Raw genomic sequence first — 17636 nt, 5'->3', positions numbered from 1 at the left:
ACCTCCATCCTGTATGTAGAAGATGCACGCCAAAACGGTAGCTCAAATCAAGAATGTAAAGAAGAGGAACCGGAGAAAGGGAAGTGATAATGAGCATGTAAAAGGATAGATCGACTGCCTATTGAACACCTGTCGTAAATTGTCACAGCATAAAAGCAAAATGGAACCTCAGCATGATTATGTGTGTGCGCATGGGAGGGAGGATGGAGGCATATCCGAACCTCTATAAAATTCTTCGTTGGTTCTCTCTTTGGTTCAATCTAAGTATCTTTTTCTTGTACTCTATGGTGGAAGTATGGTTACATGGCTTGTGCGGTCCAAACCCACTAAGAAAAACAATTTCCAAAGCTGTTCGAAGGAAAGGGGCCGTCATGCAGTCATGGCAGACACCACTTCCCAAACTTACATGTCATGGTTGTCAAGAATCTGTAGCTCGAGTGACACGGAGGAATGAGCGGACAGCCGGGACTCGGGGCACGATGACAGTCAAAAGGGCGTACCCTCCCGGGTTTCGAACCAGGTGTCGGTCAAAGGCTCATCGACTACCATTTGTCGTTGGTAACATGTGATCCAGTAGATGAACTCGTTTTCCCTTTGAAAATTGCACATTGGCTGTTTAAAAGTGTTCTCTGGGCCGGCCACGGCTGGCCTGGCGTCAAGCCTCAAACCTTTAATCTAATTGCGATCCGGGCCCTTGTTTCTCAAGTCTATGAATCTCCAGCCTGACTCCTGTTTATAATGGGAGCTGCTGTCTTAATTATTCACATTCCCATATAAGGTAGGTGTGGCACATCCACATCTTACGTGCCTGTTCCGACGCAGTTAGATCTTGAACACCAATATCTGGCTTGTCAATTTGGGCATCTACACTTACTCGTGAATCTTTAGTTCCCAAAGTAGCTCTTTCCTTGCTTTGCAGGGTAACATTGTCTATATGTATATGTATTATTGGCTTGACTGATTGTACAAGGAAGAGTACTGCAACACATACATAATGTGTTGAGGCTGTGGGGCTTCTCAATCCCCAGCAGACGTGAACTTTGATATATATTGAAAGGGGATTGCATCTGCTATGCTAGGAATGAAACGGTTTAAATATGGAGGGCTCGAAGGCGACATATCAAGTATGATCAGTCGGGATGTTGCTTCAATTGTAAAATGATGTCATCCTGTAGTTAGGGGCAACGCCCATCATGTTCCGACTTTATTACGTGATTCTAATCTCTACACCTACTTTCGTTAAGTTTTCCTAACTCCTTGTTAGGCGGCCCCTAATGTTATTAGATGATTTCGAAGGTGTCTATATTCGTGGTATCTGCATTTCTTCAGTCGATGCTTTGCAAAAATCATGGCGGTTTCCTTTGCAAATGGAAAGAAACCTTGCATACTTGCGCATGCACCACGCACACATTGCGCACGGTCGCACGCCAATAAGGCCCCCAACCCAACATGGGAAATCTCATAGGCAAACTCATAATACTGATCACAGAGAATTTATGGCAGTGGATCTCTATTCAGGCGTCGTGGGGCCTAATGCCCTTGCTGCCATGTCGGGCAATTATGGTGCTGGAAGAGGCTGATGATTGGATCCAATATTTACCACAAGTGAAAAGCAGTAGAAAACCGACTGTAGTAAAACATGTGCGTTTACTGAGCACGCACAGCGTGCAGTGATCTCTCTAACAAAGCAAGGGATCGTAATATCATCACGGATGAGGATCATGTCTCGTGGAATTTTCAGGAGAATCAGTTAGAACGCCAAACGTTACGAGGGCATCATTACTCCTAACTACTCCCCCATTTATCAACTAGTCAAAAAAGAAAGACGTGAAAAAATCATTACCAAAACTTTAAAACCATCCCTCGGCATCAACCCTCTCTCTGTGAAACTCTCCTGCATGTTGGGTTTCCAACTCCAGATCGGATTGGTCCAAGTCACGGTAAAAAAAAGTTAAAGTTTTCACCATTCCCATTGAGATCTCCATGGGAACCCAATAAAAGCAATCATTTCGTAATTGATGGGATTTCTTTCTTTCTATACTATTATATCATGCTAAGATTTGGACGGTGGCCCTTTTTTCTGTTTTGGCCTCACAAAAATCCTTCTCGTTGGTGGGCTTTTCCTATCACAGCTTTTTCATTATTATATTTGACATAAAAGGAGACCCGCACAACAATTACCTAGTTTGTTGTTCCCGGTGTTTCTTTTTACTGGCATACTTGCCTGCAAAAGTGACGGTCATTCTAAGAAGAAGACAAGATTTCCTTGAAAACCCACTAATCTTTTCAGTATACAATGCTTAATGTGACCTGTCATCATGCGCTTTTCTAACTAATAAGCTCTCTCCTTCCTTCCCTGCCTATTTAGTATTTACCCAAGTCGACCATGAATTTCGTTTCTTGTATGTGCGTGTCTCAAAGGGAGAGAGAGCGAGAGAAGAAAGCTGTTGTTCGGAATGAAGTTTGATCCAAGATCTCTCACTACTAAAAGCATTTTCCTGGTTCTCGTGAAATTCTTTTCTCAAGTTCTTGCGCTATTACTTAGGAAGTTAGGAGATAGATCTCGGACCAGGCTTCATTCCTCACGACAAGATTTCTGTGGAAGAAGGTTTCTTTTCTGTTTAATTGGTTTGGTGATTTATAGAAGACCAAGTAAGTTGTTTTCTCCCTTTTCCTTCTGCTTACATCTTAAAATTTATATGTTAAAATTTTTGTGAATTTCCTTATCATTTCCCAACGAAGATAGCCTAATTATACATGTTTTCCAGCCATTTCTTTAACTTCTAATTGGATCACCCATGCTTTCGATTTATTTTGCTTGGAAACTACACCAGAGACGGGAGATCTGGCAGCACGTATCTTTTACCTGCCGCGCCCATTCCTCAACCGATCGATGTGTTTTTGCTTCGAATTTGTTTCTCCTTTCCACATTCAGCTTTGTTTCTGCTAGACAAAAAAATTGCTACAAAAAATTTGTTTTATGCAGAAAAACTTCAGGTCCTGAGATGCTAGAGTTAAAACATGTATACGTTTTCTTTTTGGGGCCTTAGGATTGAAGGAGAGGAAATCTCCAGTAACTTGTTGCACCCCCTCATATTTGCCAAGCGACGTTTCAGTTTGCTATGTAGACTAGACGGCTTTTGTATTTTCTTAGGTGTTTCTTCTGGATGACAATTGTTTGAGATTTCTTTCATTTGGCCTAGGGCTAGCTGGAAAAGCCATTAAGGTGTTGGACGTTTCAGTTACTGTGGATTGTGAGTGTGGGTGCGTGCATATGGTGTGTTGGCATTCTTGCAGGAGTATCCAGTTCATAATGATGCAATAATCTTTCTTATGTAATGGCAGGTGTTCTCGATCTGGACAGTCGTCAGTGTTGATCAAACATATCGTTGCTCTATCCCTTCTCACTTTAGAGTTGGAAAATTATTTGGATACATCTTTCACTTGCATAAACTTCGTCTTTCTTTTGGATCGATGACTAGTTATTTGGATAAATAACCTAAGAAAACCTTCTCGTTCTTACAGAAGAATTTTAATTTGTTCCGCCGTTCCCCCATCTTCTCTCAAAGAGCTTGGGCTGAAGTATTTGTAGGTGCTATAAACATTACTCAAAAAGAGTAGTTCTCTTTATCGTTTGGGGAGTTGAATTTTTTTTTATCAAACACAAGATGATAAACGGTGCTCTGAAAGTGTACTCCAGTCTGTCCCGCTGATGGACGTCTCGTGGCACTGATATTTGAATGACATCAGTTCATTTGTTACTTTCGAGCAGGTTCATTTCATGAGATTGCATTCATTCAGCGCAGGTTTATATAACCACCCTGATCATGAACCTTTCACATACCTTATGTATATGGGTCTTTAAATTAAAGGAGGAAAGGGTGGAGATAACTGCCACCAGGATTACTTCCAATGTCTTCTTCCTTTTATATTATTTCAACAGAACCATCTGAAGTGAAGATCATAACAAAAAAGATTACACTACACGCGCGCGCGCGCGCACACAGATCTTGAGAGATGGGAAAAGGGCGAGTGGGAGACTATCTGCTTGAAAGGCAACACCTAAGCAGTTCTGTCAATACGATACATAGACTCCGTACGTGAAACCATTGTTTGTGTTCTGTGCCTTTCACTCTCAAAGCAATTAGTGGTGCATCTTCATACGTATATGCTCGATATAAAATGTGTAAGAGGGCTCTTGATCGGAAACTTAAAAGGATAATCACATAAAATGCAGGGAATTTTGGTCCAAACGTTCCCTTACATTTCTCGTGCATGTCTGTGGGTCTATGTTTTGTGCGCAGTGGTAGGTTGTCAGCGACAGAGATATGAATACTGGAGTTCAAGAAATCTAGCAAGCTTCTTTGTGGGAGTAATCAGTTCAAGAAACATTGTAGTTTTACCTTCTAGGATAGAAATATAAGTACATGCTATTTTACGTGGATTATTGTAGATTGAAAAACTACTGTCTCTTTTTCTAGTTTCAAATTCTCTAACAGCTTGGTATGCATAGCGCGCATAGTAATTGTAGTTTTGGTTTTCAGTTTTACGTTTTGCTGCAGTTTGGTTGCTAAATTAGTAGCTGGTGGCCCTCATGAAAAGAGGTTGGTGCACTCGGTTGGGATTTGTCTGTCAAAAGTAGAACTCAGTTCAAATACTATGAAATCATTCTCTGTGCAAGCCTAAACAAGTATGGGCGATGTGAGTAGGGTCACTTTGTCTTTAATGAGGTTTCCTGTAGTTACAACTTAGAAACTAAAAAATGGCTCTCTCTCTCTATGTGTGTGTGACTGTGCGTGCGTGTATGTGTGCACGGCGGACCTCCTTAAACTTTTATATAATGAAAGTAAGAAGACTGCTGTACTTTATAGAGCCATTTCACTTCAAAATTCTTATCTTTCAACTTTTCTCACGATCTGGAGGTCTTCTATTAGAAGGAACAGCAACTGGTATCGTCAACTGCCCCTAAAGAAGTTGGTAATTGTCCTCTCTCAGAATGCCTAGTCTTACTTTACTCTTTCATCCAATCCAGTCTTTGTTTGGCTTCCGAGAGGATGTTCAGGACATCCGACCAAGAAAATGAAATCTTCAGATTGAATCTCTGTAGTGTTGGGCAGCAGCAAGGCACCTCCCATTAACGTTCAAAGGCCCCTTATTCTCTCTCTGCATTGCTCACCGATGCCACCAGAGTTCTAATAGTACAGCACGACTCCTACAGTTTTCTTTGATTTATCATGTTGAGAAAACAAAAACTCAAGCACGAAACGATGGTGGACAGAGGTTGGACAGGATACAAGGGGCTGTAGTTCAATAAAAAAACTCCGTATAATGCTGTCGTTTATTCAGCAAGAATGTCAAGCTGAGAGCCAGAAAGTCAGCAAAGGAAGTCTGCTAAACCAATGCAGTGCATGTAAATTATTGGTGAAATATGGGTATCTTGCCTCAAAATTCACGAAGCATCTAAGACATCTCCATGGGAGTCTACGTTAAAGATCACAGTTTTTCAGATTTATGTCATCGTCACATGCTTAAATTAAGTTATTATATTTTAGTGCATAAAATCTATATCTTGACGGTGGGTTCTCCATCTTATACTTCTACATGCAAGGAATTGAAAACCACTTTTCTGAGTTTCTCACATCCTTTAGCAAACGATTCCTTCGTGATTTAGCGAAATAATAATTGGTCGCCGATCTGAACAGGCAGTAGCTGGCAGTCTGTCTGCTTAAATGGAAGGTATTATTATCCTCGTGCAAGTCGGAGATGATCAGTAATCCATGTTGATAACTTCAGTTACAACTAAAATTAAATAGTGAAGATGCAATGCGAATGCTTTTAAGATTAACTTTTCATTCTCTTTTGGGCAGCTTGAGGCATACTTGCAAGTTTGGTATCCGCAAAAGCCATTTTCTGGAGACTTACAGCTGTCTGTACTCATCATATTCTTACAGCATATTCTTTTTTAGAAGTGATAAGAGTGCAGTGAATATGATAATATTGATTATAGACTGAACGATAAGATGTGATAAGAGTGCAATGGATATGATAGTCTACAATGGTTTCTCACCGTCTGTTGATGCAGCAAGAGTTGATACAAAATGATTAACAGCATTCATCAGTTATTTTTCAGCAGTGGGATATCTTCTTTCCCAGAAATATATGTTGTTGGCTTGAAATGGTGGATCCGTGGTACTTATCGCTCTGTTGTTCAAATGATTGAAAATGAAATCCGTTTAAACTTTAAACTGAAACTTGTTTTCTTCATCTTCCTAATTTATTCAAACTCGAGAAATTAGTCGGGCGCCATTCCCTTTGTTTTGTACCATGGACAAGCTAGAGTAAGGCGAATGCCTGCCTGCCAAGTTTTCCAGCATCATTTGTTAGGCACCAACCTTTGCTTACAAAGTTACAATCAGATCAATTCAACAATAACCTTGATCCTTTTATCAGCTTCTTTAGCGATATACTGTTTTACTTACTGTAGAAATCATCTAGTCATACAAAATACCAAATCTAATTCATATATGGTCGTTAACAAGTAAACTTCTTGTGTGATACTTGTGAGATTGGATTAAGTAACAAAGCACCAGAAAGCACGTTTTAATATTCAGTATGCAGGATACCTCAGGGACGTGTAGAAGGCAGGAAGTCGTCATGTTTATTTGTTTCTTCCACGAAAAGGACGATGGTTGGCAATTAAATGGCCAGACAAAGCAAGTTATAAAAAGGTACTGCAAGCAGAAGAAAATCTAAGGGCGGAGGAATTAGATCAAGTCAGTGGGTGTAAATATGGACGGCAACGAAATATTCGAAACATTGATTTTCATTCCCTGGCCTTAAAATTTTTGTTATCTTTTGAATTTCAGATCGTGATGGGCAGTCGAATAAATAATTTGAAATTGGGTTTTCCGAAACTGCAGTACTCAAAGGTCGGACTCATGAGCCCCATTCAAAGAGAGCTAGCACCTAGAGACCTGCCATCGCCGTACATCTGCGTTTTGGTTCATTTAAAGCTAGTGGGGACTGGTCTGGCAACTCTTTGTACCACGAAGAGCATCGTCCTAACACTCTTGTCGTGCTCCTTTTGTCTTGTTCACAACACCCACATGCTCCAGTGCACGCAGGGGAAGGGTGAATAAAGAGCTGCTGATTCGTCGGAAACCGCGAATCAGGTCCTGGCGCATGATATGACGCCAAAATCTCAAGTGGGTTCGATCTGATTCACAGGTTTTGACTCGAGGGTTATCTGGTTGCCATGGAAGCCATGTTTGGGAGCGCTTGGAAGCAGCGTTTTGATGGATTCCATGCGCTGAATCAGCGAAGCTCCTTGTTCGACTTGATCGTTTCCATTGGAGGGCGTGTTAAATTATATACATATATTAGCTCTCCGACTCCTAAAAGTCCCTTCTTTTCCAAGAGCAAGCGACGGAATTCTGATCTTCGCTATTGAACTCCTGATGACTTTCTTCAACTCCTCCAGTTATCCAATTGCACGAAACTCTTTTCTGGCCTAGAAAGTGAGAGATAGTTGTTGTGGAAACCTATCGTGCACGCTAACGTCAAACATGTCCCAGTAAATAGATCAGCTTAAATGAACTTCTACTTCCATTTAGTTTTTGCAAGTACTTCATATGAGTATTTAGTCGAAGAAACTGGAAGGAGTACATAGGTTCTCGCGAAGCGATGTCGGCATCAACTGCTTTTTTTTGTTCTCCCTGTGATAGAATTCAGAAAGCATGCTTCTCTTTAATTTTTCTTTTATTTATTTATTTTTTAAATCTACCTTTGACGTGAGGTTGGCCTTTGCAAACTCACTCATCTTTAAGTGATTTAAACAAAGCACCGGGCGGCGAGCTACACTACTCACTGCTTTCATTATTAGAAGAGTAATCTGCCGAGAATTGCATGTAGGAGCGGATTTTGAAAATTTTCTCGTTGTAGGAACTGAATATTGATTTCAATTTTTTAACAAGGGCCATTCTTTATATAAATTGAACTAAAAATTTTAAAAGTATATTGAAGTTTATGATCACTCCAGGAGTCCAGCCCAAAAGCTGACCTCCCAAACAGCGGCCTGAGAAGAAGGAAAGAACAGGTCGTCGGATTTGAAGGAAAAAAGATGCGCTCTCAATAAAGAAGAAGAGAAGCGAAGATCTAGTGACGTAGGTGAATAACTTACACTTTGCTTAGACGGCCGCCATGTGTGTAAACGAGAATTGAATGTCCAACTACTGACATCATACGTCGGGCGTCGTTTTCTCCTCTGCTTTTTACGGTCCATGCGGTACTTATTTGGTGATTTGATTTGCTCCCTTCATCATTGGGGTTGGTCGTTCTTAGTTTTTGCCTCCTTGAAGTTGGAAAACATAAACTTTTGATGCGTAAATTTGAGTTGTATAAGAACGGTTTTTGCTATTCTATCCACTAAGATAATACTTCTTCCTTTTGTATGCAGAGTTTTCACGGCACTTATAATTTCTCCTTGGAGAATTCAATTCAATGGTGGGTTGTTACGTCCGCATCAAATTTTAAGATACCCACCGACCAATGTTTAATGGAAAAGGTAATGTCAGAAAAAGGGAACGAAATCTTACTTTTTAGAGATAACTTGTTAGTGGAAGTCGCATATGGCTTTACTTTAGTAAAGAACACGGAGGCAACGGTCGACGAGCGCAGGTAGCGTGGCATCCTAATTCCCTCATTTCAAGGGCAGCCGTTTTTTCTTGTCCAGTATTGTTTCCGATATTTATTTGGGGGCCAACACGGAGCCACTTTGTTACCGTAGGGGCAGGTCAGGTTATATCCCCGTGGCCACACTTAGCTTAATAAGTTCTATGCAATGCTTCTTCAGCAACCATGACCTGACCTCTGCCTCAATCGGTTTAGCGGAGCTAGGCAGGTTGATCGATTGTTTGATTTTTTATGAGCGTTATTCTTTTCTATGGAAAATGGTGACAAACACTACTCTGGAGCTCAAGCTAAATGGAGTAAACACAAGGTCACGAAACTGGTCGAAAGGTTTGAAGTATCTCCCCTTTAACTTCCTAAACAATATTCGCCCATATCATATGTGACTTGCTTGTAAGGATTTTGATCTTTCCTTGCATTTCATCACCAAATGCATGGGACATCATAACACAGACAGATTGCTCTGAAAACGGTGTCGTATCCAGCAAACAAAATGATCTCATAGATTGGGAGTCTTACCTACATTAGTCCAAGTCTTTTCATGCTTTACCCTTTCCTCACTAGAGTTATATTAGTTGCCGAATAGAAAAGCCCAGGGCTTCCAAACATTCTTTTCCACTGTCAAACCTCAACGCCCGATGCAGTGGTGGAGCCACGTTGTGAATTGTGGGCTTGTATTTATACATAAAAACCTCATTAAGTTTTTATTTTTTTATTCTTACATATGAGTGTTTCATAAATTTAAAGTTTAACAAAAATTTCTGGCTCCACCACTACCATTAACAGATGCAACAAATTTCATTTATGGTCTAATAACGACCTATTGTAAAGGCTGATATTGAGCATTTATATCTTCGTTTATTCATGAAACTCTTACGAATTGATTTTAAATAAGTTTTAAAGGTAGGAAGGAAAAATTATTGATGACGTGCAGGAGCCCATAAGTAATGGCACCAAAAAATGATTTTTTTTTTTCCTTAAATTGGCTCTCAAAGTAAGACGAAAAGTTTCTCAAATTACTATGTCATATAGATTTCTGGAAATAAATGAGAAGTGGGATTTGTCCCCCTTTTTCCCTGAATCACCATACCATGAATTAAGGTGGATGATGAAGGGATAATCCATGACATCCCTGTGGAACGGTCATAATGCATGGGTTATAACGGTGAGCAACAAAGACGACATGTACTTGCATCTCTTACCCAAGACGATATACACATATGCATATGGTCCACCACCGCAACCATGGTCATGCAAATCATATATTCGTGTGTCATATGTAGACAAAGAACGGCCAATTTTTCCGTGTCTCCTTTGTAAGGAATACCACTGGCCAAGATACCACTCCACTTTTTCTCCGCTCATTGGACCGAGCATATTTCTGGTCCATTCCATTTAGTTGACGATGCAAACGGTTTAAATAACAGCATTGCACAGACAGTCATAGAGAGAGAGGCAGAGAGCCCATAAAATAAAATTTTAATTTAAGAACAAAAGTCTCCTAAATACAAAGAATAAACCACAAAAACAAAGAAAAAGGATGAAATATATAAGATAATTGTACAGTACAACGAAGTAAAAGAGATAAAAAAAAAAAAAGTGAATAGACAGAGCGGCGGCACAATGAACATTATCTTACATAAAATTTGGCGATGGGAAGATGCTCTTAAAAGACCATTTTGTTGCGCTCTCAAACGTACGTGAGAGAAAAATCAAACAGGGAAAAGGGGATGATCGTGAGAGAAAAATCAAACAGGAAAAAGGGGATGATCGTCCCTTAAACAACATTAATTGCTCCTCAACCTAATGCCAGCATTTCTAGAACAGGTACCATGGTTGGTTGTGCGCTTGCTACTTGAGTTCAGGCAGGAGTCGAGGTAAGTGACTGAGCGAGAGAGGAAGAGCGCCCCGGGGGAGGGGTTGGTTGTGCACTTTCTACTCTACAGGAGTCGAGGCAAGTGACTGAGCGTGTTTTGCAAATTGGATACTCCACGCCCGTGACCATAATTGCCTCTCTGCATGGAGAGCATGGTGGCCGTGGGAACTGGAAGCAAACAGAGGTTGGTATTTGCACTCAATGGGGAGAGAGTGGAGCTCTCTGGAGTCGATCCCTCCACCACCCTCTTGGAGTTCCTTCGCCTTCAGACTCCGTACAAGGGAGCCAAGCTTGGCTGTGGCGAAGGTGAAGACGCTTCCATGTTCAGGATCTCTTTTTCGATCTTCTGTGCCAATTCCTTTGTTTTACCTTCTTGCTGGTCACCACCTTGTGCTTTGGCTTTTTGAAGGTTCAAATTTGACAAAATATGGTCTGATTATGTTGATGGTTCCTCGGACTTATGAAGTTCAGCTTCTTTTCTTTTTCCCTTCTTGTGAGCCCGATGGATTCTAGATGGTAGTAGATAGCATTTGGACAGATGAAGCTTTCATGTTTCTGTTTGTTGTTACATTAATATATCCTATTGTTTGTTGTTACATTAATATATCCTATTGTATAATCACCAGCAGCATCATTGAAATTAGAATTTTGTACGATCTTAAACACTGGAATTTATTACGTTGTCTCACAACTGATTTCTAGATTTTTGTTCAGGATGTTTCTTGATTTGTTGAATTGATAAGAAAAATGGGTAAACTAAGACTTCGTACTTGGGTGAGTTGTTATTTACTGGTTTCTTTCTGAAGGAGAGGTTGGAAAATGTCCCCCTTTTCCTTGTTCTTTCCTTATTGACAGCCTCGTAGTTCGTCGGGTTCTTGAACAGTTTAATCTTAAAATTTTGGTATATTCCTTTTATTGCAATCTTGCTGTTTTGTGTTACCGCCAAAGACGATTCAGGAGTCCCAACGTTTAAAAACTCTAAAGTGCTCGACCGATACTTCAGTTCCAGTTTCTTGAGAAAGTAAGGCTGCACTATTTAATTTTCTTCAGTTATTGTGGTGGTTCCTGTTGTCGAAAAAATTGCTGTCTTTGCACAACTGATAGAGACTAGCCAAGTTCATATGTGGATCTGGTCAGGTTATAAGATGAATGCATGGGAGTTCTGAATTTAGAATCTTGAAGGCATCTATGTCGGTGTATGTAGTCTATGTCTTGGTTTAGGCGTGATGTATCTTTTCTTCATTCAGATCCAAGTTAATTTCTTAAGAGCTGGACATGTTCAAGGACTTGATCGATAGGGTTTCATTAAGATGTTTATCTTGTGCAGGTGGTTGTGGGGCTTGCGTAGTCCTTCTCTCCAAATATGATGCTAAAAGCAAACAAGTAGAGGACCTTGCAATTAGTTCATGCTTGACCCTTCTGTGTAGCATAGATGGTTGTTCAGTTACTACTACTGAGGGTCTTGGGAATTGCAGAGATGGGTTTCATTCAATTCATGGGCGATTTGCAGGCTTCCATGCTTCTCAGTGTGGTTATTGTACACCAGGGATGTGCATGTCTCTTTTCTCTTCTCTTCTTAATGCTGATAAAAGTCATGGACCAGCCCCAGATCCTGGGTTTTCAAAGCTTACAGTATCAGAAGCAGCAACTGCTGTTGTAGGCAATCTATGTCGTTGCACCGGCTACCGCCCCATTATTGATGCCTGTAAGAGTTTTGCACAAGATGTTGACATGGAGGATTTGGGTCTCAATTCCTTTTGGAAAAAGGGGGAAGTTGCAGATGTAAAGAAGCTACCTTTATATATTCCTAATAAAGTTTGTACTTTTCCATATTTTTTAAGAAATGAAAACAAGCAGATGATAAGTATTTCACCCAATCAGCCTCTGATGAGTACTATTTTATCTGAAAGCAAAGGCTCAAGAACAGGTCAATGGTTTACACCTTTGTCTATGGTTGAACTTCTGAATGTAATGGAATATGCAAAAGAAGGTCGGTTGGTTGCTGGAAATACGAGTTCTGGAATTTACAAAAGAATGGACTATTGTGACCAGTACATTGACTTGACACATGTCTCAGAGCTTTCAGAAATTAAAAAGGATGAATACGGCATTGAATTTGGAGCTGCTGTTACAATCTCCAAAGTTATTGATAAGTTACTCGAAGAAGAAAAGGTATTAGGAAGTGAAAGAGGGTTGGTCTTCAGGAAAATAGCTGGCCACCTAAGCAAGGTTGCATCAAAATATGTACGGAACACTGCAAGCTTGGGAGGTAACCTCATCATGGCACAAAGGAATGGATTTGCTTCTGATATTGCTACCATTCTCCTTGGTGCAGGTTCATCTGTCAAACTACAAATAAGCTCTGAACGTTTAACTCTGTCTCTTGAGGAATTCTTGCAGAAGCCTCCATGCAGTTGGAATACCATCCTCTTAAGTGTTTGTATCCCAAGCTGTAACCCGATAGAACATATAACCAATGGTACCATTAATGGGATATATCCACAAGAATCTAAATTGTTTTTTGAGACATATAGAGCAGCTCCTCGTCCCCATGGGAATGCAGTTGCATATCTCAATGCTGCATTTCTTCTAGTAGCTTCAAATGATAAATTATCGGGGAATGTTGTTGTGGAACATTTGCAGTTGGCCTTTGGTACATGTGGTTCCAAACATGCTGTCCGTGCAACGAAGCTCGAGCTGTTTTTGCTCGGAAAGCTTCTCACTCCATCAGTACTACTTGAATCAATGCATTTGCTTCGAGAAATTCTGGCACCTGACATAGGCAGATCATCCTTTACCTACCGTTTAAGCTTAGCTGCTGGCTTTCTTTTTGATTTCCTGCACCCACTCATTAAGATTTTGGATGGGCCTATAAGGAGTATGGGACATAATGTAGGTTGTGTTGATATAGAGTCTCGCCTTTCATGCATTGACTCTGATGGAAACGTGCATGATTCAAGAAACATCTGTCAGCATGAACTCTCTAGTGATTTGACTAATGGGATAACTTCTGGTATCAACTCAGTACACAATCATGCCGAGAAACTTAGTGTTGTATCTGGAAGACAAATTATGGATGTTAAGAAGGACTATTATCCAATTGGCCTACCTACTAAAAAGGTTGGGGCTGAAATCCAAGCTTCTGGTATGATTCAACTATTTGCTCTCCCATTTGGTTGGCAATTTTGGTTTTAGTGGGAAATCCTTTGACACATCTATCAACTGCATGCATGCAAACAGAAGCTTGGCCTACCTTAGTGCAGGTTGTGTTTGCATTCTTACTCTAGTGAGATACAACCTCTGAAATTGTCTCTAATAAAAAACATGTTTAGCAAAAATATATTTAAATAACCTTTTAGTTTCTCATGAACTTAACGACCCTATTTTCTTAGACAGATAAATGTGGTGGTAGACTGTAGTACCTACAGGTTGGTCAGCCATCAATGTTCCTCCTGTACAAGCTGATTGATTTGGATTTTTGCATGTATAATATGTTAGCCTTGTGGATTTGTAGTACTGAATCACTTTGCATCAGCACTCAAAGGTAGCTATTTAGCAACCTTATTATGCTTCATATGAACTTCAATGCCTTTTGAAGCAACGGTAAAGTCACACATATGCTGCTGTTTTTGACTCTAGGCTGTGAACAATCTCCAAAAGAATAATCAATCACCTGTCTGTCTCACTGGCATAAGGTTATCTATTTGTCATTAGTGTGTTACAGTACTCATGGTTCCATCAACAGATAGAATGCATTGCATCTTGAGAGTCTTTCTGTATTCATGTGTAGTAGTGCAAAACCTTTTGGGCCTTGATGTCATCTTTATGCATTTATTATGCAACAAAGGGTGGATATCACTGTTCTCAAGGTGCCAAAATTCACTTGACTAACATCATGTCATAACAAAATCTGGTTGACAAACTTCTAGGACCTAGCAGCTAGCATCTTCTGGCTACTAGATTCAATTGAATGGAGATGTATGTTGAATGTTTTTATTTCTTTGGCTGCATGAGCTTTCATTTCTCCGCTAGTAGATTCAAAGCCAGTAAATGACTAAAGTTATTAGTTTAAGAGTGGGTATATGATGTACAGACTATCTTAATTTTATTGTGGATTTCTTGAATAAAGCACTTTTTCCTTGTTTCTGGGCTACAATATCTGAGTTCTCCTTTGACCAAAGAGACGTTTTCCACAAATTAGAGAATTCTTTCAATGCTGTCAAACTTGAAGCGTGATGTGTGGCAGTGACATCCTTATGTTATGCAGGTGAGGCATTATTTGTTGATGACCTTCCTTCCCCAAAGGACTGCCTACATGGTGCATTTATTTGTAGCAGTAAACCTTTGGCACGTGTAAAGAAGATTGAATTGAGCACCTTTTCAGCATCAAAAGGATCTCTTGCACTTGTTTCGGTTAAAGATATTCCAAAAGGAGGACAAAATATTGGATCTCAATCAATATTTGGGAGTGAGGCACTGTTTGCTGATGTCATCACTGAGTTTGTGGGTCAACCACTTGCTGTTGTGGTACTTTCTTCTTCAACATATGGGCAATTTTCTCGAGAAGTATTCTTCCAAGAACTTGGATCTGAAAATTTTTTTATGTATCCTACTTAATTTTAGGTTGCAGATAGACAAAAGGATGCATGTATAGCTGCTGAGAATGCGATGGTGTGTTATGATACTGAAAATTTAGAACCTCCAATTCTATCAGTTGAAGAGGCCATCTCACGATCAAGCTTTTTTCAGCCTCCGGCCTTTTTTAGCCCCGAACACATTGGGGATTTCTCGAAAGGGATGTCTGAGGCTGATCACAAGATTCATTCTGCTGAAGTATGCATGACAAACACCACTTTGTGCTTCTTTTTCATTTTCTGTATTATTGTCACTAAGATGTTTTCCTTTTTTGCGAAACTTTTATTCACTCCATTAAATATGTTAGACAACTCCCTTATCTTCTTAACCTCTCCATGCGATATTAAAAGTTGTAGCTATTTGTTAATTTATGGAGGAAGCATATTAGAAAGGAATATGCTATCTGAGAAGAAAGGGTGTGCGCAGGTCGAGATTGGGTCACAATATTATTTCTACATGGAGACACAGACAGCACTTGCTGTACCAGATGAAGATAACTGCATGGTTGTTTACAGCTCAACGCAGGTTCCTGAAACCTGTCAAGTTGTAATTGCCAAATGCCTTGGTGTTCCTGAGCATAATGTGCGGGTAATTTCAAGAAGAGTTGGAGGTGGATTTGGTGGAAAAGCATTTAGATCTGTTCCTGTGAGTATGATTTCTTATAGATCTGGAAACAAACAGTTCTAATTTATCTCCTTTGTTTTTGTTGCATAACCCTACTCACCTATTGCCTGTTCTATTTTCAAATACATTATTCGTTTAACATATCAACTTTACTTGTGCCTGACTACTTTCTTTCAATGTATTGCACCTTCTTGTTCTCTTATTATGTACAGGACCCTTGATTTTCAAGTTGTTCAGTTCTTGGAGAACTGCACATTGTTTGCTAGGTAAAGGGTTCCCTGTGTGTTATGGAACTGCTCAGCTTCATGATGGAAAATGGGTTTGTTTTGCAATGTAGGTGGCAACAGCTTGTGCATTGGCTGCACATAGATTACGCCGACCTGTTCGAATGTATCTTGACCGTAAGGCAGATATGATGACAGTAATGGGAAGACATCCTATGAAAGTGAAGTACTCTGTGGGATTTAAAGATGATGGCGCAGTTACGGCATTGCATGTGGACGTACTAATTGATGCAGGCATATCAGCAGATGTCAGTCCAGCTTTTCCACTATTCATTGTGGAAACGCTAAAGAAGTATAACTGGCAAGCCCTTTCATTTGATATTAAGGTCTGCAAGACCAATCTCCTGACCAAGTCAGCAATGCGTGGCCGAGGAAATGTTCAAGGATCAATTATTGCAGAAACTGTTATCGAACATGTTGCATCGTTTCTGTGCATGGAACCCTATGACGTGCGAAATAAAAATTTGCACACATTTGAAACCCTTAAGTTGTTCTACAGAAACAGTTGTGGAGAACCAGCTGAGTACACCTTACCTGTGGTTTTGGACAAGTTAATCACATCATCTTGCTTTCATAGTAGAGCTGAAACTGTAAGGCAGTTCAATAGGTCTAACAGATGGAGGAAGCGAGGCTTGTCTATTGTGCCAACTGTGCATGAGGTCACAGTGAGACCAACCCCTGGAAAAGTGAGCATTCTTAATGATGGTTCAGTTGTTGTTGAAGTTGGAGGAATTGAGTTAGGGCAAGGACTTTGGACAAAGGTGAAGCAAATGGCTGCATTTGCTCTTGGAAAGTTATTGAATGGCACAAGTAAATATCTTCTGGAAAGAGTACGTGTTGTCCAGGCAGATACTTTAAGTCTTGCGCAGGGAGGTTACACTGCAGGGAGCACCACATCTGAATCAAGTTGTGAAGCAGTACGTTTAGCATGCAATATTCTAGTAGAAAGGTTGACACCTGTTATGGTAAAATTGCAGGAGAGCATGGATATTGTTTCGTGGGATGCTTTGATACTCCAGGTTAGGGTTTAGCTCTTTGGGACTTACTATGGAATATTTGTCTATTTTTTTACTAGCTTAAGCTTGGTATATAAGAATTTTGCTTAAATTCTTGATGAAAAATAGCTCTAAAGGAAAATAAAATAAAAGTTGTTTTTCTGGTGTTTGATGTTCAGAAATGCTTAATCATTTATATTCTTGCTTGTCAGATGGTTGATCTCTCTATCATTATGGGTGTCTCACTGAACCCCAGCTACACGATATCAATCTTACAGATTTATTTTTCTTGGTATAAGAAGAGATAAGAAGAGCCAGCATGTTGGGATGCTGGTGCTGGTAGAAGGTGCAGGGGATTGTCCTGATATGTCTCTATGTAGGAAACACATAAAATGTTCTTGGCTATAGTTTTGTTTAAGAGTTAAAGGTACAATTGCTGAGAGAATGTTCACAGTGATTGTGCTCTTTTTATTTTTAAACTGACTTTTGGTCTGTCCTTGCGCTCAGATCATATCAGAACTATTAGTTTCTGTG

The 17636-nt window shown here is 40.0% G+C and overlaps 1 protein-coding gene and 1 long non-coding RNA gene across 3 annotated transcripts in view; both read left to right on the top strand.

Moving 5' to 3' along the window:
* Window positions 1-2340: 2340 nt before the first annotated feature.
* Window positions 2341-3761, top strand: LOC126409754 (uncharacterized). Its single transcript, XR_007572411.1, has 2 exons — window positions 2341-2652; window positions 2835-3761. It is a non-coding gene; the product is annotated as an uncharacterized LOC126409754 (long non-coding RNA).
* A 6601-nt stretch (window positions 3762-10362) lies between these two features.
* The window catches only part of LOC116247609 (indole-3-acetaldehyde oxidase-like), a 36042-nt gene continuing 28768 nt past the window's right edge, over window positions 10363-17636 (top strand). Inside the window, exons 1-6 of one of the 2 annotated variants that reach the window (XM_050075852.1) lie at window positions 10363-10870; window positions 11892-13709; window positions 14832-15091; window positions 15188-15397; window positions 15626-15844; window positions 16161-17126. In XM_050075852.1, coding sequence (XP_049931809.1) covers window positions 10708-10870; window positions 11892-13709; window positions 14832-15091; window positions 15188-15397; window positions 15626-15844; window positions 16161-17126 — 3636 coding nt within the window. In that variant the 5' untranslated portion in view covers window positions 10363-10707. The remainder of the gene's footprint in view (window positions 10871-11891; window positions 13710-14831; window positions 15092-15187; window positions 15398-15625; window positions 15845-16160; window positions 17127-17636) is intronic. The other variant, XM_031619330.2, reaches the window with a different exon arrangement.

This window comes from Nymphaea colorata, chromosome 2 (assembly GCF_008831285.2).
Source record: "Nymphaea colorata isolate Beijing-Zhang1983 chromosome 2, ASM883128v2, whole genome shotgun sequence".
Taxonomy (NCBI): domain Eukaryota; kingdom Viridiplantae; phylum Streptophyta; class Magnoliopsida; order Nymphaeales; family Nymphaeaceae; genus Nymphaea; species Nymphaea colorata.
Note: the sequence above shows the minus strand (reverse complement) of the source record. Positions and strands in the feature narration are given on the sequence as shown.